This window comes from Pseudophryne corroboree, chromosome 6 (genome assembly GCF_028390025.1).
Source record: "Pseudophryne corroboree isolate aPseCor3 chromosome 6, aPseCor3.hap2, whole genome shotgun sequence".
Taxonomy (NCBI): Eukaryota; Metazoa; Chordata; class Amphibia; order Anura; family Myobatrachidae; genus Pseudophryne; species Pseudophryne corroboree.
In genome coordinates, this window is record NC_086449.1 from 381,632,471 (window position 1) to 381,657,712 (window position 25,242).

At 44.3% G+C, this 25,242-nt stretch overlaps 1 protein-coding gene across 1 annotated transcript in view; it reads right to left on the reverse strand.

The window, feature by feature from the left end:
• The window catches only part of EXOC4 (exocyst complex component 4), an 868,528-nt gene that overhangs the window by 807,890 nt on the left and 35,396 nt on the right, over positions 1-25,242 (reverse strand). Inside the window, exon 3 of the mRNA XM_063926760.1 lies at positions 3,378-3,572. Within this exon, the coding sequence (XP_063782830.1) occupies positions 3,378-3,572 (195 nt within the window). The remainder of the gene's footprint in view (positions 1-3,377; positions 3,573-25,242) is intronic.

The window sequence follows — 25,242 nt, forward strand, 5'->3', positions numbered from 1 at the left end:
TGCCATGAGAACACCAGGACCATGTCTACTACCCTTCTGGCTGAGAACATCAGGACTACCCCCAGCCTACCCCTCAAGCGTACTTCCGTCCCACTGTGTGCTATTCCTGTAATGGTAACGTCCATTGATTGCTTAGGTTGTTGCTGGCAAAGTGAACAGTGCACCCCAGATGGGTTGGGGTTGGGTGACTGGCATTCAGGATCCCGGGGGTCAGCATACAGATGCTGGGATCCTGGCCACAAATAAGACCCTTGCGGGCTCGATGGCTCGTTGTGCTCGTCACAGGTTCTATTCCCACTCCCCAGGTGTCGTGGACACCCACTAGTGGGAACAGCCCTGGGCTGACCGCCGAGATCCCAACCGCTGGTCACATAACTACATCCCCCCCCCCAGACGGTTGCCTCAGATTGACAGTTTTGTTGGTACCCTATACTGAGGGTTGGGATGCTGCAATCACCCAAATGTGTGTCATCCTCAGATGCAGCACTCTGATCTAGCAGATGCTAACAGGAGGCTATCATCTCGTACAGGCGCCTCCTACTGCTTTCACATTTTTTTGACAAGGAATTCACAGCTGCCTCCTTGCAGCTGTGCAAGACCTTTCAAACATGATTAGGCCCCATGTCTTTAATCAGAAAATGCAGAAAGAGCAAGATCTGTGTATATAAATACATCACTGTAAAACTTCTACAGGACAATGCACCATACTCAAAAATGCATCAACCCAAGACCAAAATTTTAGTGCAGTGGTTCTCAAACTCGGTCCTCAGGACCCCACACAGTGCATGTTTTGCAGGTAACCCAGCAGGTGCACAGGTGTATTAATTACTTGCTGACACATTTTAAAAGGTCCACAGGTGGAGAAAATTATTTCACTTGTGATTCTGTGAGGAGACCTGCAAAACATGCACTGTGTGGGGTCCTGAGGACCGAGTTTGAGAACCTGTGTTTTAGTGTATAGGTTTATTGTATGGTAAACTGCTTTTTCCCAATACACCACGTTTTGTGTAAGCTGGGAACTGTATAGCCAGCGAGCCAAAGGTTGGCTATATTTGCTTTACACCATTATACTTTGACAACAATATACCATACTCATCTGTCCCAGTCCTTTCCCACTTCTGCAGCTTACGGAACATCTATCCAAACTTACCTTTCCTGTTAAGCTGATGCCTCTGTGGGTGCTATGAGAAGCCCCAATCATAAATATTTATTTATATAGTACTAGTATTCTCCACATTGCTCACCAATTAGACACAAACACAGAAATAAAACAAAACTCGATATTAGCAGACAGCGATAAGAGGGCCCTGCTTACAATCTATAGATGCTTACTCACTGCTGACACAATAACAGGCTATGCCTCCTCTTGTCTGATGCAATACAGCTGGGCGTAAATGACCTGTATTCCATTTACACGTGTAACTACTACAAGGACTAATCTTTCTTACAGTGTGAAGTAAATGTACATGTGTCCTGTAGGGCTGTCAAGAAAAACGGTCTCCTTCTTTCACATGCAGACACTGTAATTGGTCACTAAGCAGTCAGAGCATTATCTGTTGTAGGTGGACTGACCTCCATTGCCTCTGAAACACCGCTAATACCTTCAAAAACCTGCCATCATATTTGGCAACTCTAACATTTGCCATGTGTACCTACAGACTGGATTTGAATTATAATAACAATGTCACTTTGGAATGACATCTGACCTTTTCAGTCACATCAACCCCACTCTCGATATACACAACATTTTATGCATATCCCCTATATCTGGTTGGGCAGATATTTAGTTGGTTGGATTGGGCAGACATATGATCGCACCAGAGTTCATCCATTTACTCTTTGGGGTGTATTCAATTGATGTCGGATCCTTTCCGACAGAAAGGATCCGACATTTCAGTATTCAATTAGTGGGCAAATCCGACAATTTGTCCGTTACCAATAAAAACAATCCGACTTTTTTTTAAAGTCGGATTGACATTGTCGGAAACAGGCCAAAGCCTGTCGGATTTGGCCGCAAATCTGACAAAACACGTGGATCTGCGGGTAATCCGCCGATCCATGTGCTTTCCGACAAGTCAGATTTTCTGACTTGTTGGATAAACGGAGCTTGATTGAATAGGTCAAATCTGGATTCGACCTTAAATTGTCGGAAACTCCCGTTTATCCAAGTCGGGAAATCAGACTTGAATTGAATACAACCCTTTAGCTCACTCTCAATAAACCCACTGCAGACAAAACACAGCACTTAAGCAAGATTTATCTGTCCAATCTGTCTGGTGGGAACAAAAATCTGGTAATGTTTGTGAGCAAGTGACAAATCAACCATTTGCTCCCAAATGCTGGAAAATGAATAAAAATTATAATTCAAATAATTATATTAAATAAAACAGATTTAACCAATATGTCTTAATGACAGTGGATGTTTTCCAGCATTTGGGAGCAAATGGCTGATTACTTACATTACCAAAATTTTGTTGCCACCAGACACACTGGACAGATAAATCTTCTACTTGTGGCAGTGGTCAGGAGGTTAATCAAGCTGAGCATGGTTAATAAAGATGAACAAATGCAACACATTCATTGCACACCTCCTACCACAGCTAATCATCTGAATGGCTGAATCCTCCAGCCATGAAAGTTGAAATTATATGCTACCCGTCAAACAGCACTGTATCTACCAGCATTAAGCAGCAAAGTCCAGAACTACTGCAAGTGCAACATAAATCCTTACGAACTTGCACAGCGAGTCTAATTGAATCAACACCAATATGTTAACATGTTGGAAGCTACACCCACAATGCATTGTGGGTGTATGCGTAGCCTTATACTGTGATCTGTAGATGAATTACTATCAGCAGTACCGAGAATCTCCCAAAATTAATCTGGGGGTCGGGATTTTACCCATGTGGCTCAGACTCTTTGGAACTCACTTCTCCACACAGTTCGAGAGGCCCCCACTCTAGAATCCTTCAAATACAGACACAAGATTTTCCTGTTTACTCAAACATTCCCTTAATGTCCCTTTACCTCCATGCTCTCTGTATTTTATGAAAAGCTTTTGTGTACGTCATTGGTACTGTATATTCTCTCTGTTAAACGCCTTGAGTACTACTGGAGAAAGCGCGCTATATAAATAAAATGATCATTATTATAATAATTATTATTCTATATGAGTCAATTCACCCATGAATCCACCCGATGTCGCTAAACCTTGCAAACATGTACATGGGAGATAATCAAACAAACTGCTCAATATTCCAATCAACATTTTCACCAAAACATACACCTTTCATTTAACATTTTAACGAGTGCATACTGTATTTGCAATAAAAGCATAGTATGAATAAGGATCAGTTGCTCAGGGATCACATTCTTACCAGCATGTCTGTGGCATTTAGATAGTGCTTGCTGGCCATGCATTGCTCTAGTTTCTGGGGCACTTGCTTGATGTTCTCAATTTCATCCAAAAGGTTTAAGACGTGCTTGTGCTCAATCCCCTCAATCCACAGCTTCCTCAGTTCATCACGCTTGCAGTGAAGAAGCATCTTACAGGACAGAAGGTTCTCTTTCACCTGGGAAAGAAGCAGCAGTAATTTAACATCTACCCAACTTGCAAATCATATTAGCTGTTATTAATAGAGAAAGTTTACGGTCCTATTAGCTAAAACACACTTCCAGACTTCTGAATAAAAATTAGAACTTAAAAATGTCAGCTTTTCTGGTGACATCTCTGACAGAGCGGAAGTAACGGAAGATCGGTGGCACTTTTGAACTGTTTATCATGTGCCGGGTTTAGCCGCGTGAAAAGGCTAAACCCAACTAAAGTGCTGGGTGCATCGCAAAAAATGCTGTTTTGGCACCCAACTAGGGCACTTTTTGCACATTTCTGCTCACCAGAACAGGATGGCTGCATACAGAAATGCTGCTGCCGACTGCTGTTTATACCCGAACAGAGCAACAATTGAATTGCTCTGTAGGGCACCCAGCACTGATAGCTGCTGATGCAAAGATGGATACATTTTAGTTTGAACATTAAACAATGGAGTCAAATTCTAACTTAACAAGACCTACAGGGACTTATATATATATATATATTTCCTTTAATATTTTAATTTGTACTTTGCTGAAAAATATTATCCCCCAAATGATTTAAGCAAACTAGACTTTACTACATCCACCAACAGGAAGGTGACATCCAAAACATAACATCTGACGATTTACTTACGTTATAGATTGTGGAGTGACTCCTCATCACTCCTTCTCATTAACAGGTAAACTGAACAACCATTACTCCCATCGGATGTGAATGAAATAGGATTGTATTGCATAGGCAATTTGAAAGGGGTTTTTTTTTGGTGTTTTTTTTCTTCTTCATTCTGTTGTCTGCCATGTTGGAATTTCATTATTTTTTTTTTGTGTAAAATAATTTATTCCCTGGGCTTTTAAATGGGAATGTATTGGGAGGAGTTTGTAATCAGTGCGTTCACATGGCACAGTCCACTATTTAAGTTTGGTATAAGGCTTTTTAGGCCTTGGCTGTTAGTGCTTCCATAAAAGTATTATTATTAGTGGTATACCTGTGTTAACCGGAACATAAACAGAAAGGAAACATCTACACACCAACACTACCACATATGGACTGCCTTAATGACTCAAAAGTATGTAATTCATTTCTCATGCTGCAAAAATCAAATTTTTATCTCATGCATAAAATGTATTTTTGAACTATGAAAAGACATCTCCAATCTGCTCACTGCATTTCTCTCTTATGCAAACTCATGTATTTTTTATGTAATGATTTGCTTGTAATTGGCATTACATGTGTGGGGAAGTTCTTCAGTGAAACATAGTTTATTATCGCATGTTGCCTGGTGTTTACTCAAACAGTTCTAATCATGTGCTTTGATCATGGGCCATTTTTGGTCAAGTGCAACCTGTCTTAAACAGTCTTACTATATCTTTACAGTTAGTGAGGTGTAGCCGTGGTGTAAAAGGACAATGTGTGATTTCTGAACAGTAAAAAAATAAAAATAAAAATCACCAAACACTGAGCAACATCACCAAAAAAGTAATTTTGATTTTAGACTTGTCCTTTTTTTTCTTTATACTGTCTGGACATGACTACTACTAACAGATGAACAAACAAAATTCTTAAAGCTGTGTGTGCAAATGCTAGGTACATAGGAGACAAAATTTCTGAGCTAATTGCAAAGGTGCAACGAAAATCATGATTGGGACATACAGTAGATATACCAGTATACAATTTATTTAGGAAGGACAGAATGGGAATTGGAGGAGGGGTAGCAATTATGTAAATAAAAAAAAAATGCTACTTTAATACAAAAATATTGAAGACAAAACTGAGACCCTTTGGGTCACCATAGAAAGCTGTGGGGTGGGGGGGTGGGGAGGACATAATTCACATTGGGGTGATCTATAGACCACCAGGCCAGGGGCAAGATTTGGACAGAAACCTATTGCTGGACATCCCTAAAATGGCTTTAAAAGGAGATGTCATAATCATGGGAGACTTTAATCTACCTGATGTAAATTGGGAGGGGTCTTTTCAAGTTCAGCTACAAGTGGCAAATTTCTAAATTCCTTACAGGGAGCATCTCTCAAGCAATTGGTGAGGGAACCCACTCGCAAAGACTAAGTATTAGATTTAATTCTCACAAACGGTGACAGGGCATAAGACATATATGTGGGTTAGAGCCTAGGATCCAGTGATCATCAATCAGTATGGCTTAGTATAAAGACAACTCCTGTCACACAAAAAGGTGTTGGATTTTTAAAAAGCGGACTTTGAAAAAATGAGACGTTCAAGAGATTCATTGGCGGACTGGAGAAAATAAGATTTTACTCACCGGTAAATCTATTTCTCGTAGTCCGTAGTGGATGCTGGGAACTCCGTAAGGACCATGGGGAATAGCGGCTCCGCAGGAGACTGGGCACAACTAAAGCATGCTTTAGGACTACCTGGTGTGCACTGGCTCCTCCCTCTATGACCCTCCTCCAGACCTCAGTTAGGATACTGTGCCCGGAAGAGCTGACACAACAAGGAAAGGAAATGGAATCCCGGGTAAGACTCATACCAGCCACACCAATCACACCGTATAACTCGTGATACTATACCCAGTTAACAGTATGAAATATAACTGAGCCTCTCAACAGATGGCTCAACAATAACCCTTTAGTTAGGCAATAACTATATACAAGTATTGCAGACAATCCGCACTTGGGACGGGCGCCCAGCATCCACTACGGACTACGAGAAATAGATTTACCGGTGAGTAAAATCTTATTTTCTCTAACGTCCTAAGTGGATGCTGGGAACTCCGTAAGGACCATGGGGATTATACCAAAGCTCCCAAACGGGCGGGAGAGTGCGGATGACTCTGCAGCACCGAATGAGCGAACTCTAGGTCCTCCTCAGCCAGGGTATCAAACTTGTAGAATTTAGCAAATGTGTTTGACCCCGACCAAGTAGCTGCTCGGCAAAGTTGTAAAGCAGAGACCCCTCGGGCAGCCGCCCAAGAAGAGCCCACCTTCCTCGTGGAATGGGCTTTTACAGATTTAGGATGCGGCAGTCCAGCCGCAGAATGTGCAAGTTGAATCGTGCTACAGATCCAGCGAGCAACAGTCAGCTTTGAAGCAGGCGCACCCAACTTGTTGGGTGCATGCAGGATAAATAGCGAGTCAGTCTTTCTGACTCCAGCTGTCCTGGAAACATAGATTTTTAGGGCCCGGACTACGTCCAGCAACTTGGAATCCTCCAAGTCACGAGTAGCCGCAGGCACCACAATAGGCTGGTTCAAATGAAAAGCTGAAACCACCTTTGGGAGAAATTGGGGACGAGTCCTCAATTCCGCCCTATCCATATGGAAAATTAGATAAGGGCTTTTACATGATAAAGCCGCCAATTCTGACACACGCCTGGCCGAAGCCAAGGCCAACAGCATGACCACTTTCCACGTGAGATATTTTAAATCTACGGTTTTAAGTGGCTCAAACCAATGTGACTTTAGGAAATTCAACACCACGTTGAGATCCCAAGGTGCCACTGGGGGCACAAAAGGGGGCTGAATATGCAGTACTCCCTTAACAAATGTCTGAACTTCAGGTAGTGAAGCCAGTTCTTTCTGGAAGAAAATCGATCGAGCCGAAATCTGGACCTTAATGGAACCCAATTTTAGGCCCATAGTCACCCCTGACTGTAGGAAGTGCAGAAAACGGCCCAGCTGAAATTCCTCCGTTGGGGCCTTCCTGGCCTCACACCACGCAACATATTTTCGCCATATGCGGTGATAATGGTTTGCGGTCACTTCTTTCCTAGCTTTAATCAGCGTAGGGATGACTTCCTCCGGAATGCCCTTTTCCTTCAGGATCCGGCGTTCAACCGCCATGCCGTCAAACGCAGCCGCGGTAAGTCTTGGAACAGACAAGGCCCCTGCTGCAGCAGGTCCTGTCTGAGCGGCAGAAGCCATGGGTCCTCTGAGATCATTTCTTGAAGTTCTGGGTACCAAGCTCTTCTTGGCCAATCCGGAACAATAAGTATAGTTCTTACTCCTCTTCGTCTTATTATGCTCAGTACCTTTGGTATGAGAGGAAGAGGAGGGAACACATAAACCGACTGGTACACCCACGGTGTCACTAGAGCGTCCACAGCTATTGCCTGAGGGTCTCTCGACCTGGCGCAATATCTTTCTAGCTTTTTGTTGAGGCGGGACGCCATCATGTCCACCTGTGGCCGTTCCCAGCGATTTACAATCAGCTGAAAGACTTCTGGATGAAGTCCCCACTTTCCCGGGTGGAGGTCGTGCCTGCTGAGGAAGTCTGCTTCCCAGTTGTCCACTCCCGGAATGAACACTGCTGACAGTGCTAACACATGATTTTCCGCCCATTGGAGAATCCTTGTGGCTTCTGCCATCGCCGTCCTGTCGGTTTACATGGGCGACCGCCGTGATGTTGTCTGACTGGATCAGTACCGGCTGGTTTTGAAGCAGGGGTCTTGCCTGACTTAGGGCATTGTAGATGGCCCTCAGTTCCAGAATATTTATGTGTAGGGAAATCTCCTGGCTTGACCATAGCCCTTGGAAGTTTCTTCCCTGTGTGACTGCCCCCCAGCCTCGAAGGCTGGCATCCGTGGTCACCAGGACCCAGTCCTGTATGCCGAATCTGCGGCCCTCTAGAAGATGAGCACTCTGCAGCCACCACAGCAGAGACATCCTGGTCCTTGGAGACAGGGTTATCAGCCGATGCATCTGAACATGGGATCCGGACCACTTGTCCAACAGATCCCACTGAAAGATTCTTGCATGGAACCTGCCGAATGGAATTGCTTTGTAGGAAGCTACCATTTTTCCCAGGACTCGCGTGCAGTGATGCACCGAGACCTGTTTTGGTTTCAGGAGATCTCTGACTAGAGACGATAACTCCTTGGCTTTCTCCTCCGGGAGAAACACCCTTTTCTGGTCTGTGTCCAGAACCATCCCCAGAAACAGTAGACGTGTTGTAGGAACCAGCTGTGACTTTGGAATATTCAGAATCCAACCGTGCTGTTGTAGCACCTCCCGAGATAGTGCTACCCCGACGAACAACTGCTCCCTGGACCTCGCTTTTATAAGGAGATCGTCCAAGTATGGGATAATTAAAACTCCCTTTTTTCGAAGGAGTATCATCATTTCTGCCATTACCTTGGTAAATACCCTCGGTGCCGTGGACAGACCAAACGGCAACGTCTGGAATTGGTAATGACAGTCCTGTACCACAAATCTGAGGTACTCCTGGTGAGGAAGGTAAATGGGGACATGCAGGTAAGCATCCTTGATGTCCAGTGATATCATGCGGGATTTGCAGGCTACCTCCAGGCTTGAAATAACCGCCCTGAGCGATTCCATCTTGAACTTGAACCTTTTTATATAGGTGTTCAAGGATTTCAAATTTAAAATGGGTCTCACCGAACCGTCCGGTTTCGGTACTACAAACATTGTGGAATAGTAACCCCTTCCTTGTTGAAGGAGGGGTACCTTGACTATCACCTGCTGCGAATACAGCTTGTGAATTGCCTCCAGCACTGCCTCCCTGTCCGGGGGAGCTGCTGGCAAGGCAGATTTGAGAAAACGGCGAGGGGGAGACGTCTCGAATTCCAGCTTGTACCCCTGAGATACTACTTGTAGAATCCAGGGATCCACCCGTGAGCGAGCCCACTGGTCGCTGAAGTTCTTGAGACGGGCCCCCACCGTACCTGGCTCCGCCTGTGGAGCCCCAGCGTCATGCGGTGGACTTAGAGGAAGCGGGGGAGGGCTTTTGTTCCTGGGAACTGGCTGTATGCTGCAGCTTTTTCCCTCTACCTCTGCCTCTGGGCAGAAAGGACGCGCCTTTAACACGCTTGCCTTTCTGGGGCCGAAAGGACTGTACCTGATAATACGGTGCTTTCTTTGGCTGTGAGGGAACATGGGGTAAAAATGCTGACTTCCCAGCTGTCGCTGTGGAAACGAGGTCCGAGAGACCATCCCCAAACAACTCCTCACCCTTGTAAGGCAAAACTTCCATGTGCCTTTTAGAATCTGCATCCCCTGTCCACTGCCGAGTCCATAAACCCCTCCTGGCAGAAATGGACATTGCACTTATTTTAGATGCCAGCCGGCAAATATCCCTCTGTGCATCTCTCATGTATAAGACTGCGTCTTTAATATGCTCTATGGTTAGCAATATAGTGTCCCTGTCTAAGGTATCAATATTTTCTGACAGGGAATCTGACCACGCAGCTGCAGCACTGCACATCCATGCTGAAGCAATAGCTGGTCTCAGTATAATACCTGAGTGTGTATAAACAGACTTCCGGATAGCCTCAGCAGGCTCCTTTAGGGCGGCCGTGTCCGGAGACGGTAGTGCCACCTTCTTTGACAGGCGTGTGAGCGCTTTATCTACCCTAGGGGATGTCTCCCAACGTGACCTATCCTCTGGCGGGAAAGGGTACGCCATTAGTAACTTTTTAGAAATTACTAGTTTCTTATCGGGGGAAGCCCACGCTTCTTCACACACTTCATTTAATTCATCAGAAGGGGGAAAAACCACTGGTAGTTTTTTCTCCCCAAACATAATACCCTTTTTAGTGGTACCTGGGGTAATATCAGAAATGTGCAACACATTTTTCATTGCCGTAATCATGTAACGTGTGGCTCTATTGGAATGTACACTAGTCTCATCATCGTCGACACTGGAGTCAGTATCTGTGTCGACATCTGTGTCGACACTGTCGCGTAATTCCTTCCACATATCCATCCACTCAGGTGTCGACCCCGCAGGGGGTGACATCACATTTATCGGCACCTGCTCCGCCTCCACATAAGCCTCCTCCTCAAACATGTCGACACAGCCTTACCGACACACCGCACACACACAGGGAATGCTCTGACTGAGGACAGGACCCCACAAAGCCCTTTGGGGAGACAGAGAGAGAGTATGCCAGCACACACCAGAGCGCTATATAAAACAGGGATACACACTACACAGTGATTTTACCCCTTACAGCTGCTTATATATCAAAGATTGCGCCTAAATTTAGTGCCCCCCCTCTCTTTTTTACCCTATGTAGTCTGGAACTGCAGGGGAGAGCCTGGGGAGCGATCCTTCCAGCGGAGCTGAGAGGGAAAATGGCGCCAGTGTGCTGAGGGAGATAGCCCCGCCCCTTTTCCGGCTGGCTTCTCCCGCTTTTTTTTATACAGTAATGGCAGGGGATTTTACACATATATAGTCTTAAAGGCTATATTATGTGTTAATTTGCCAAGTAAGGTACTTATATTGCAGCCCAGGGCGCCCCCCCCCCCAGCGCCCTGCACCCATCAGTGACCGGAGTATGTGGTGTGCCTGGGGAGCAATGGCGCACAGCTGCAGTGCTGTGCGCTACCTTAATGAAGACCGAAGTCTTCTGCCGCTGATTTCCAGGAACGTCTTCTTGCTTCTGGCTCTGCTAGGGGGACGGCGGCGCGGCTCCGGGACCGGACGACCGAGGCTGGGCCTGTGTTCGATCCCTCTGGAGCTAATGGTGTCCAGTAGCCTACAAGCCCAAGCTAGCTGCAAGCAGGTAGGTTCGCTTCTCTCCCCTAGGTCCCTCGTAGCAGTGAGTCTGTTGCCAGCAGATCTCACTGAAAATAAAAAACCTAAATATAACTTTCTTTCTAAGAGCTCAGGAGAGCCCCTAGTGTGCATCCAGCTCGGCCGGGCACAAAATTCTAACTGAGGTCTGGAGGAGGGTCATAGAGGGAGGAGCCAGTGCACACCAGGTAGTCCTAAAGCTTTCTTTAGTTGTGTTCAGTCTCCTGCGGAGCCGCTATTCCCCATGGTCCTTACGGAGTTCCCAGCATCCACTTAGGACGTTAGAGAAACTAAAAAGTGCAATACTAAATGCAACAGATCTTTGTATCATAAAGGTTAGGAAAAGTACCAGGAAAAGGAAGCCAGTGTGGTTCATAAAAGAGGTGCTAACTAGTGTGAAAGCATAAAAGATGGCCTTTAAGAAAAATAAACAGACTCAAAAGAATAATGACAAAGAGGGGCCACAGTTAATTTGCAAGGACATTCATAAAAATAAAGGTAGATGAAAGTACATTTACTGAGGAGAAGGTCCTAACAGAACTCTCAAAACTGAAAGTGGATAAATCTACGGGGCCAGGTGGGATACATCCAAGGATACTAAAAGAGCTAAAAGATGTGCTGGTAGCACAATTAACAGAATTATTCAACCAGTCACTAGATACAGGTGCAATTCCAGAGGACAGGAAAAGAGCAAATGTAGTTCCACTGCACAAAAGTGCAAGTAACTACAGACCAGTATGCCTAACATCAGTAGTAGGGAAAGTAATGAAAAAACTATTAAAAAAAAAAAAAAAGTTGTGGAATATCTTACATCAAACCACTTACAGGATCCAAAACTGCATGGATTTACTGGTGGGAGATCATGCCAAACAAAACTTATTGACTTTTTTGACTCTGTGACGAAAACAATAGATCAAGGTGGAGGGGGGGAGCTGTAGATGTAGCTTATCTAGACTTTAGTAAGGCATTTGACACTGTCCCACATTGCAGACTGCTGAAGAAAACTTGAAAGGGTGGGGGTTGGATTATAAAACAGTTAAATGGATAAGAACCTGGTTGCAGGATATACAACAGACAGTTAAAGTAAATGGAGTGCTATCTATGGAGGGAAATGTTACCAGTGGAGTACCCCAGGGAACTGTACTTGGACCAGTTCTCTTTAATATCTTTGTTGGTGACTTTGCAAATGGTATTGAAGGAAAAGTATGCCTTTTTGCAGATGATACAAAGATATGCAACAGGGTAGACACACCGGGAGGGGTAAAACAAATGATTGATGACTTAGGTAGACTTGAGAAATGGTCAAGAACGTGGCAACTACAGTTTAATGATTAAAAAATGCAAAATCATGTGCTTGTGTCAGAAAAATCCAAAGTCTAAATATAGTATCAAGGGTACTATAATGGGAGACTAGCGAGGAAGAAAGGTATTTCGGAATTACTATTTCAAGTGATTTAAAGGCAGGAAAGCAATGCAACAAAGCAATGAGAAAGGCAAAGTCAGATGCTTGGTTGCATAGGGAGAGGAATCCGTACCAGGCAAAAAGAAGCAATAATGCCACTTTGTAGGTCATTGGTGCTGCCTCATCTGGAATACTGTGTCCAATTCTGGAGACCATATTTCCACAAGGATTTAAATACATTAGAGAGTGTTCAAAGAAGGGCAACTAAAATGGTGCGTGGCCTACATAACAAAACTTATCCGGAAAGACTAAAAGATCTTAACATGTATAGTTTGGAACAGAGAAGGGAAAGGGGGAACATGACAGAAAGTTTCAAATAGACCAAGGGTCTTAAAGTACAGGTGGGAAACATTCTTCAAAGAGAAGCATTAGAACTCGAGGATATACATAGAATCTGGAGGGACACAGGTTCTGGGGAAACTAAAGGAAGAATTACTTCACAGAAAGGGTATTGGATAAGTGGAATAACCTCACATCAGAGGTGGTAGAGGCTAAGACAGTAGAGCAATTTAAAATGCTTGGGATAGGCATATGAATATCCTTATAAAGAACTAAAGGTTTAAAAAGGGTTGAAATTACCTCAAGGATAAAAAAAAAGGGGCAGATTAGATGGCCCAAGTGGTTCTTATCTGCCGTCAAATTCTATGTTTCTATGTAAAACCTACTATGCCACCTTTTCCACTTCTACTCCTAGACACATATAAAGGTAAACTAGAACAAATCTCAATAGGGACAACCCAAAAGTACACAATAGGTATTTTGATTGTAACTGTTGATTAATACACAAGAAAGAAATCCATTAATACAACACTGAGGTGATACAATCCAGGAGACACTGTCCACTGAGAACTACAAACCTACATTAAGGGGTCTATTTATTAAGCCCTGGATGGAGATAAAGTTGCTGGAGATAAATGACCAGTCAATTGGCTCCTAACTGCCATGCCGCAGGCTGTGTTTGAAAAATGACACTTAGGGGCAGATTGGCTGGTACTTTATCTCCAGCGACTTTATCTCCCTCCAAGGCTTAGTAAATAGACCACTAAGTCACCTAAACTATTTGAGATCCAGGTACCCACCCTTCTGTATGCAAATATTGAGATCTGTCTGCAGCAGGATTTTGAAAATAATTCACAGGCCATTACGTAATATAATCTCTATATTTATTACATTCAATTGTGGACACATTGAACTGACCTCAATAAAAGGATTATAGTTACTGAATGTGGAGAAAATATACTAATACAGGTTGAGTATCCCTTATCCAAAATTCTAAATCCCACGTTTGGGTCCCCTACTGAGATAATGACATATATATATCATATTGTATGTGTATGTATAGATATATATTATATATATATATATATATATATATATATATATACATGCCATTATCTCAGTAGGGGAACCAAAAATGTGTGATTTTGAATTTTGGATAAGGGATACTCAACCTGTTCTCTTCAGGATGTTTTTTTTTTATTTTATATGCATGCGTGCTAGCTTTCATTCTATTGTGACATTAACAGAAGTAGATAGTCTAACAGGGTGTCAATGCATTTTTATGCAGTACATCTACTGTTATACTAGGAGACATGCTATAATAGGATTGCCATAAATCTCCCTCAGTGATATACCGGGTGACATGCTCTAAGCAGGGTGGTCATATATCTTCCATTTTTCTCCCCATTGATATATGGAGGCACAAGTGCAAACTTCCTCTGCAGGAAAACACAGAAGAATACTTCTGGAAATAAACTTTTATCTGAGGATATACAGTGAGGGAGCAGAGATTAAAGTAGTCATTCCACACTGACCGATGCAACAAGTGTTCTAAATAAGTCACTGTATTTTTGTTATTTTAGTATGAGAATAAAAGGATTAGCAAAATAAAAGCCAAGTTACATGATCTGAGAATCCTGCAATTACCTTATGCTGAAAAATATATGGATCTGTAAACTGCGTAACAAAACATATCCATAATCTTTGGTACAGGAATAGAGATTTTTACACTGCGCTCACCCCCGGTTTCTAATTGTGCATGTATATGCACTAGTGCAATAAATGATGAAATGTTTGAATGCGTTTCAAAATGATATTTATTTTAAATACAATAACTGATTGTCCAGAATTCGCATATATGCGTGAATGAGCTCTGTTTGGCTATAATAAGCCTTATGCTAGTTGTGCAGGAACACGCTTGCTTCTAGATAAGATGAAATGAAGTCCATAAGCAAAATGATAATAAATGGATTGGGAAAAAAATGAAAAAGGTAAAAAAGTAAAGTAAAAAAAGGTCTATTTGTTAAGCTGCAGGCCGCGGCGTCCCGCTGGTCTGTACGAAATTAGTGCACTTGTTAGGATGACATGCCGTCACTGATGCTCAAGCATTAGTGGAGATTACATGAGAGAGAAAGGGACTCCGGACTGGTCTTACCTCCCCCTGCTCCTGCCGCCGTCACTGTGACTGTGTTCGGTCACAGGCCGGAGGCTGGTCAGCCTGGGTTCGGTGCCTGTCTTGGGGGGAGAGGGGGGGGGGGGAGATGCACGCACTGCGACCGCTCTCAGAGCGGTTCGTTGCTGCACTCCCTCCGCCTACAGAGACTCACCTTAGTTCTCCTTCTCCGCTGCTGGCTGTGTTAGTGGCAGGCTGTCTCCTTGATGTTTCTCCGTCATCCGCAGACACTTCCTGGTCTTCAGTCACTTGATCGTGCCGCTGTTGTGGATGGTGTTAGGGAAATGCCCCAACGCGCTTCGGCCCTTGGGGGCCTTCCTCTGGGAGACAAAGTGTATGGAAATTTCTCCTATGGTGAAAAATAAATAGCCTGATCTGTGGTTCCTTCGCTCTGATTGGTTGTCGTTCTTCATGTGGTGATAGGTAGTTGTTCTTGTCAATCACATTGTGCGCCCAATGGGAATAATATTGCTGTGCTCACATGTGATCAGTCCTTTGTTGTCCTTGATTGGCTTTTGAAACTGTCAGTCATGTCCCTTGTCTTACAATAATTGGGTTTCTAACTCTGGTGTTCTGTTTATTGTTGCCTATAAATAAATGCTTGCTGTGGTAATGATTCTTACCCTGATTAACAAACTGGTGCACTGTACGAATGAGAGATAAATAAATATATGAAAAAATATTAAAATAATAAAATAAAATGAAATATAAAATAAATGAAATTAAAAAATACTAAAAATAAAATAAATGAGATAAGTAAATTCAGATGGAGTGAATAAACGTAAATGCAACCAAAATGTAAGAATAGATAGACTATTACAAGCTGGAATGTATTGAGTTATTTATGGTTTTTGAGTTGATCACAGAACAGAGATATCAAGTATGCTGTGTGAGTATTAATTCTCACTGACAAATGATGAATCTCAGTTCATTATTTGTCAATGAGAATTAATACTCACACAGCATACTTGATATCATAAATAACTCAATACATTCCAGCTTGTAATAGTCTATCTATTCTTACATTTTGGTTGCATTTACGTTTATTCACTCCATCTGAATTTTATTATCCACACTCTACAGCATATTAAATTAATGTACTTATCTCATTTATTTTATTTTTAGTATTTTTTAATTTCATTTATTTTATATTTCATTTTATTTTATTATTTTAATATTTTTTCATATATTTATTTATCTCTCATTCGTACAGTGCACCAGTTCGTTAATCAGGGTAAGAATCATTACCACAGCAAGCATTTATTTATAGGCAACAATAAACAGAACACCAGAGTTAGAAACCCATTCATTGTAAGACAAGGGACATGACTGACAGTTTCAAAAGCCAATCAAGGACAACAAAGGACTGATCACATGTGAGCACAGCAATATTATTCCCATTGGGCGCACAATGTGATTGACAAGAACAACTACCTATCACCACATGAAGAACGACAACCAATCAGAGCGAAGGAACCACAGATCAGGCTATTTATTTTTCACCATAGGAGAAATTTCCATACACTTTTTCTCCCAGAGGAAGGCCCCCAAGGGCCGAAACGCGTTGGAGCATTTCCCTAACACCATCCACAACAGCGGCACGATCAAGTAGAAGGAGCGGAACCAGAGACTGAACCCGGTCACGTGACTGAAGACCAGGAAGTGTCTGCGGGTCACGGACGACGGAGAAACATCAAGGAGACAGCCTGCCACTAACACAGCCAGAAGCGGAGAAGGAGAACTAAGGTGAGTCGCTGTAGGCGGAGGGAGTGCAGCAACGAACCGCTCTGAGAGCGGTCGCAGTGCGTGCATCTCCCCCCCCCAAGACAGGCACCGAACCCAGGCTGACCAGCCTCCGGCCTGTGACCGAACACAGTCACAGTGACGGCGGCAGGAGCAGGGGGAGGTAAGACCAGTCCGGAGTCCCTTTCTCTCTCATGTAATCTCCACTAATGCTTGAGCATCAGTGACGGCATGTCATCCTAACAAGTGCACTAATTTCGTACAGACCAGCGGGACACAGCGGCCTGCAGCTTAACAAATAGACCTTTTTTTTACTTTACTTTTTTACCTTTTTCTCCCAATCCATTTACTATTATCATTTTGCTTATGGACTTCATTTCATCTTATCTAGAAGCAAGCGTGCTCCTGCACAACTAGCATAAGGCTTATTATAGCCAAACAGAGCTCATTCACGCATATATGCGAATTCTGGACAATCAGTTATTGTATTTAAAATAAATATCACTTTGAAACGCATTCAAACATTTCATCATTTATTGCACTAGTGCATATACATGCACAATTAGAAACCGGGGGTGAGCGCAGTGTAAAAATCTCCATTCCTGTACCATTTATTCTAACAAGTAGGACCAACTTGTTAACGCCATCAGCACTCCCCGTAACGTAGTGTATTTCTGTGCGCAGTCCACCCAATTCTTTAATATATCCATAATCTTTGTCCAAATGTCACATGAAAGTTTCTCTGAACGTTGAATATTTATGGCCTTGTATTCAGTGTCAAGTAATATCGCTCCTTTAAAGTATTACAAATTGCTATGATAATATTTTCATATATTTATATATTCATGTTATGTTGTTGGTTTTGTTAAGTAACTAATGCAACAAGTTTATGGAATGACCAGTATTAAACACTTTTAGTAGTTATTCTGCTAAAGCAGGCTCTCCGTTTCTGGAGCCGACAGCAAGGAAAAGCACAATTGCCAATCACTCATGTTTATTACCAAACACTGCTTTATATTCAGCTTCCACCTTTCTCTCTATTACATCACTTGAGAATATGTGCAATAAAAAGATTTTCCAACATTCTTTTATGCTTTAAGATTATTGTAAAATGTGTTTTCTTTAGCCAGTTTGCAACACCTTAAAATGTGTTAATTTGTTTTTTTCTCAGACATCCAAGCAGCATATAACTTCTCACTTTGAGCTCAATCACATGCAAACACATAAACGCCACTTTAAAAAAAGGTCAAATAAGAGTCGACTAAACCATTCCCATACCCGAGTTCTAAAATGTAAACTATGAGTTTATTATATTGGTAATAACGCAATGGGCGTTATCCAATTAGCTGCAGTAATTTACCGCAGCTAATGGATTCATGTGTTATCACACAATCGCGGGTCCTTTTTTACAATTGGATAGCGCGATAATGACCATCGGTCAAAAAGCGCTTTCAGGCCTTTTTAATCGTCCGAAAAAAGATTGCACCTAATAGGGTACCAGCCAATTCATGAAAGTATTATATGGAAGACGTGCATGTTTTTACTGTGTTTTACACATTTTCCCAGGAAAGTTAACAAAAATAACTATTTTTATGCTATTTTTGAAAAACTAAAACTGCTTCGTTAACAGACACAGTCCTTTTAATATGTTTTCCAGGAACATACTCTATGGCTCTTTTTTATACTGGGATACAATTGTAATAAAATATTTCACATAGCTTTCATTTTCTTTTCCTCAGACACTTTCTTATTGCTTCTTTCCACCAGTCAGTTCTGCGATTAAACTGTCCTACTACAACCTTTCGCCAAGTTTCTCCCTTATGCCTCCTCTCTATTTGCATGTTCATCTTATTTCGGACTCGGGTATCTCTCAGTGAGCCAGCAGATTGTTGTGTTCACGCTTCTCATACCTCAGTCATTTACCTTCATATACAATATTTTTTTAAATTTTCTCTACGAAACTAGACACTAGTATTTTGCATGGCATTCCATTTCCATTGTTCGGCTGTGGTTTAAGTGCTGCTCTTAACCTGCCGTTCAGTGTGTCCTTTTTTGACATCACCATTTACAATCATATTGGCTGGGGTAGCAAAAACGATTGGATAGGAGACGGCGCTATGGATAAATATGAAGGATAACCTTACTCCCCTGTAAAGCTGTATTCTTCGTTGTCCTCACAGAGATTGATTCAATAATATGAAAAAAAAAGATAAAAACAAAAATAGTGTAATCCTGTTACAATATCACAATAAATAATAAATAATGTGATCCAATTGGCACTTGGGTGAATTTATATGGTTATGCCACCACATCTCCTATGAACACTGTTGCTGGGGTTTCCCCCCACACAATACACTCACAGCTATAATGCTGTTTCAACGCATTTCCAAGTGTCTTTTATTGGATATCACCATCACTAGGATAAGTGTACCGGGGTTGCCCCCTCTACAGTCAACTCACTGTGTTCCACTTGTTACGTCTGCATATAATAAAACACTCCAGGAGAAGTCCTTTTGAAATCCTCAGCAGGCTCCGTTTTTATTATGGAATACGAACACCAATGGTAAATAAAATCACAATTTATTCCACTCAAACGGAATGATTTCCAAAAATAATAAAGTCCATAAAAATGTCACATAAAAGAAGGGTGAACCTTATGCCCAGGTAAGGGGAATCTTTTCCCTGATGTAAAAGGATCCAAAAAAGGGGAAAGTATCTCACTACTAATCCAGGTATGTTAACCACAAAGTAAAAAGTCCAACCAACGCGTTTCGATCCTCACCGGGATCTTTTTCAAGGTATTATTTATTGTGATATTGTAACAGGATTACACTATTTTTGTTGCCTTTTTCTTTTTTTCATATTATTGAATCAATATATGCGAGGACAACGAAGAATACAGCTTTACAGGGGAGTAAGGTTATCCTTCATATTTATCCATAGTGCCGTCTCCTGTCCAATCGTTTTTGCTGTTTCTGTTTTGTGGAGTTATTGCTGTATTACTCAGATTGGTGGAGTGGCTGCTTTGTGTTGCGTACAGTAGGAAACTCCCATCCTTTTTATATCATATTGGCTGGGGAACTGCTTCACCCAGCATGAAGTTTCTTAAAATGTAAACCTCTGACTTCCGGTTCCGGCTCCCATGTGATCGGGAGCCTGGCGTGAGAACGCCGTTGGTTCCCCAGCCAGCACAGCAAGCAGAGCCGCACTCGCGGACACAAACCCGGCGGTTCCCGCAGCCTCAGTGAGGGGGAAGGCCTCCTCCACCATATGGAGAAGTTTCTCACCTCTTCCATGCCGGCAAAGCAGCAAAGATCCCGCTCTGAGCGGCGCCGGACAGAATCCAATATGGCCGCCGCATCGGACACACAGGATGGTTCGCAGCTAGATGATGGGTCTCGGCCTGCCTCTCCCGACCCTGCAGCCCCAGTCTTATATGAAAGCTATCAAGGTAACGATGGGGCCCCTCATGGACACACACGCTGCTAAGTTAACGCAGGTGGCACAGGACATTAAGTCTCAGATGAAACAGCTGTCCCAGAGGGTATTAGTCACGGAGCACAGATTGGGGGAAATGTTCCAAGATGTAGCAGAATTGAAAACGAACGCTGACACTATGCAGAAATCTTATTACCAAGTTATGAATAAATTAGACGACCTGGAGAACAGTTCGAGGAGGAATAACCTCAGGGTCATGGGTCTAGCAGAATCTCTTAAAGGGCCAGACCTATACCGGTTTCTACAGGAGTCTCTTCCGGAGTTGCTGGACATTAAGGATACATGTGCAGACATGGTAGTGGAGAGGGCCCATCGCCTCGGACCGCCCAGGACGGGTCAGAACGCGAGGCCACGCGTGGTAATTTTTCGTTGTTTAAACTTTCTGCATAAAGAAGCTATTTGGTCTGCTTCCAGGAGACACAGAGCACTGGCATGGGATGGTAGGGACATTCGTCTCTTTTAGGATTACTCCGCAGAAGTCTCCCGAGCCCGCAAGGATTTCTCCCAGATTTGTTACCGCCTGATCCAGGAGGGCAAGAAATTTGCACTGCTGTACCCTGCACGATTACGGCTCTTTGAAGGGGAATCATTTTGTGACTTTTCTAATGCGGCTGACGCAGCTGGCTACCTGTCTGAAGGTAGAAAGTCGGGACACTCATCCTCTCCTGCTTCTCCACGTTCCGCATCATAGGCCCTGTGCTGAGAGATTCACGCGTCACTTGATGAAAGGCCTGGAGGTTCCGGATGGGACTGCTTGCATGCCTGCTATTTGTATGGTATCCATATGCGGGGAAAAAATTGCTTAATTGATACTCATCCAGTTTACAAGTACTAAACACCCTCTTTTCCTTAATCTCAGTTTAGTTTGCTCAGTTGGGCTGGGGGGAAGCTGGGAGTTTTATTTTTTCATTGAAGGTTGCTATTGACCGGGGTGTGCTAGGGGTAAGCACGCCATGTTTGAAGTTAACATTACGGATTTCTAAATGGCTGGAAGTCCTTATTTCTTGGATGATGGAGGCGAGTTGCAGCCTCCTGTCCTGTTCTGCTTTTTTGTTTCTATATGTTGTTACCCTCTCTGTGTCTTGTCTAGTCCCCCCTGTATGTTTGCTCAGAGGAAAAAAATTCTTATGTATATGAACAAGCTTAGTGTTCATTCTAGCACCCTGCACCTTTCAAAATCTGTGCAGTTCCTCTTTCCTGCCTGGGGTGTCGCTCTTTGCTGTGATGCTTCTCCGCATACTCTGATCTGTTACTCAGTGCTGTGATACAGAACTGTGTGTGCTAAGAAGCACCAGAGCAGAGAGGGACACCCCAGGCAGGGAAGAGAAACTGCACAGGATTTGAAAGGTGCAGGGTGCTAGAATGAACACTACAAGCTCCGTATGGATATGGCTTTCCTGCAGGAAACGCATCTCCTTCCTCTAGAGATGGCCAAACTTAACACACTTCGGTGGTCAGTGTTGGCCTCGGCCCCATACTCCTCTAAGGCACGGGGGGGTAGCCATATTGATTAGACAGTCTCTTTCTTATACTGTTCATTCTGTAAAGGTGGACCCGCAGGGTCGGTATATTATTGCAGACGTCACAGTAGACTGCACACGCCTATTGCTCTGTAACATATATGCTCCGAATAATCGCCCCAAAGGGTTTTTTCTAGAAATGCTGAACAAACTGTATGGTCATATAGATTCCAACATTGTGTTAGGGGGGGATTTCAATGTGGTTTCGTCTCATGTTATGGATAGCAATGTGGCTTCCAGTCGAGGGCTTAGTGACCCTAAAGTGGGTGTTAACTATATAACCCGCCGGCTGCGGATGGTGGATGTGTGGAGGGCTTGCGATCCACTAGAACGGGATTATACTTGCTTGTCAGCTGCATATGGTACGCTTTCCCGCATTGATTACTTGCTGTTGTCAGAACATATGTACCCTAAGGTTATGGATGCTGGGATCGAAGCTATAAGTATCTCGGATCATGCCTTATGTTGGATTAAACTGGGCGGTGCAGGTGGATAAGGGTCCGGTGCGGCAGTGGCGGTTCCCGGCACATTTGGCTAATTCATTGAATTTTCTTAACATGTTGGAGGCGGCGTGGCTAGATTATAAGAGTAATAACGCAAGTTATGAGTCCGAGAAGCCACTGACATTCTGGCAGGCATCTAAACCCGTCATGAGAGGGGTAATTATGTTTTACTGCGCACACAGGGATAGGCAATTAGACGGCTCATACTTGGAAGCCCAGGCAAACTTAACGACTTCCTTTCAGAGGTTTAAGCATTCACCTACTCCAACTAATAGGGCTGATTATAATAACAAAAAGGCCGTTTTTGATAATATTCTGAATCACTTAGAAGCCAAGCACACTTTCTATAGGTCTGCTTCTTTTCACAGATATGGTAATAAACCGGGGAAATTAACATCCTTCTTATTGAAAGGGCGCCATTCTTCCTCAGTAATTAAATCCCTCGGCACTAGTGACGGTACTAGGGTCAGGTCTAATGCCAAAATAACGGAGGTGCTGAGTTATTTTTATGCCCAACTGTATTCTCAGCCTCCTAGTAATCTGCCCAATAAAGAGGCCTTTTGGGCTAATATGAGTTTACCTCAGATGTCTGACAGCCAGGCCTCATCCCTTATGACACCCATCTCGGGGGAGGAGGTGGAAAGGGTGATTAAGGCACTGAAGACTTGAAAGGCACCGGGACCGGATGGCCTCTCTAATGATTATTATAAAATCCTAATGCCCCATATCCGGGACACATTGCAGGTATTTTTTAATGAATTACTCTCCGGTCGGGCCCTGCCTGGTTTCTTTAACTCAGCGCTCCTCAGGGTGTTGCCGAAGCCTGGCAGGGATCCGGAACTCCCGGAATCTTATAGGCCTATTTCCCTGCTTAATACGGACTATAAGCTGTTTACCAAGATATTGGCTGACAGGTTAAAACTCGTATTGCCCTCCATTGTCCACCCAGATCAGTCGGGATTCATTTGGGGCCGCCAGGCGGTGGTTAATATAAGAAAAGTCTTAACGTGGGGCGTGGCTTAGCTGTGAGAAAAGGTGGACGTGTGGAAACCGAGCTCCTGCAGAATACTCCTAATTGACGATCCCCGTCCACACCACCTATCCCTTGAGACCCACCAGAAGTCTGCTGCAGCTCCCCTACACCAGGTTGGTAGGTTGCGGAGCCGGCGGGTACCCTGGACACCCGTGCGGGTTGCGGCCTGCCTGCCTGGCTGGAGCCGGGGACTCGAGCCGGGAGCTGTCCCGGACCGGAAGTGACGCGACGGGGCCTTGATCACAGCCGTAGACGGCGGCGGCCCCTCTCCTGACTCCCCTGACGGCATCTTCCCTGGCTCCTGCCAGACCACCCTGTGCGCCATCGCTCCCGCGGGCTGCGACACCCGCAGTGTCGGTCCGAGAAGCGGGACCGTGCGCGGCTACACTCCCTGGACAGGACGCGGATAGCGCTGCCTCCTGTATCTGTCCACTGACCTCCGCTCTCCACTGCGGTGCAGTGGGGGGGGTACCCTTGCCTGCAGAGGTGCTACCCATCTCCACCAACGCAACAGACAGGGACACAGAACCAGAGCTACAGAGGCCCGGGATTGGAGCCTAGCAGCGCCATCTTAAGTGCTGGCAAAGTGCCAATGATAGGAGCTGCTGGGGGGACGTGGTCTAGCTATTAACCAGGGCGGCCATGATTCTTTACAGCTCCTAGCCAACACCGATTACATCCCTCTTTCTTTGCCTGGAAAAAGCTCTGCCTGGACCAGTGATCCTACAACTATACCAGTAGGTTCCAAAGATACCACAGAGCAAAGTTGCATAAACCCCGGTTTGCTCCCTGCCCCACTCCGCACCCACTGGAATGCACACAAGCAGTGTGCAATAGATGACGGCAGCCATTTTGGGCCTTGTGGACCACACTGACCTGGCTGCCTGAGGGATCCCTGGCCGTTCACTGCACCCCGCGGTGCTCAGTTGCCAGCCCCTTGGATCCCATATCACCGGCTGACAACGCCCAACAACGTAACACAGATAGGTGAAACGGAACCCCACCTCACCACCGCAGAAGCAGCAATTCCCTACTTCTCTGGCTGACAGCATAGACTGCCTGAACCCTCCTGTCCCTTAGAGGACATACAGGACTCAGACCCGATCCCCACTACCCCACTGATCGGGACCATCACCTAGCTAATTCCGGCGACGATACTGATAACCTGTCACCCTCCAGCTGTAACTCCATAAGCATCAATCTCCACCAACAGACCAAATTCAAAAATCAAACAAAACAGAACAAGGAGTCTTCCAAGTACCGCGCTGGTCGCTACCTGGGCCCAGACCTTGCTGTCATCACAAGTGGATCTTCCACCCCCCATCTGCCTTCCCCCACTGCTGTACATATGCCCCCCTGACCTGCGTCCTGTTTGGACAAAACAACACATAACCCTCATAGTGCTTTTTCCCCTGGTCCCGTACTCACTCCTCAAATCCCTACCTGACGTACTCCTAAGGAACTTTTAATTCCCAGCGATACATCGGTGGTCACTAAGCCCCCCTTACATATTACCACAATTGGACCGGATCCCCTATCATGGAAAAATATGTGGCCAAAACGCTCCGCGCAAACAAGAACTCTCAAAACAAAAATAAATCAACGGCTAAAGAGAGGGAGCTCAGCCCTACTCTACAGGGGTCTCCATCCTCTCCGGGCAGGCGAGTCACTGACGACATGGTACCTGCTGACATCCATGCTAGTCCATCCTCAATACAGAGAGCCAGAGAAATATCAGACATCATATCACCATTACTAGACGCAAAATTAGCACCTCTGATGGAGGCAATTACGTCTGCAGCAGCTCAACTGACCCAACACACTCAACGCCTGGCTGAGGCCGAGGACCGAATATCTACCTTGGAAGATGATTACCAGACGATTCAATCCCAACAACAAACACACAACACCCTAGTAGCCATGACCGATAA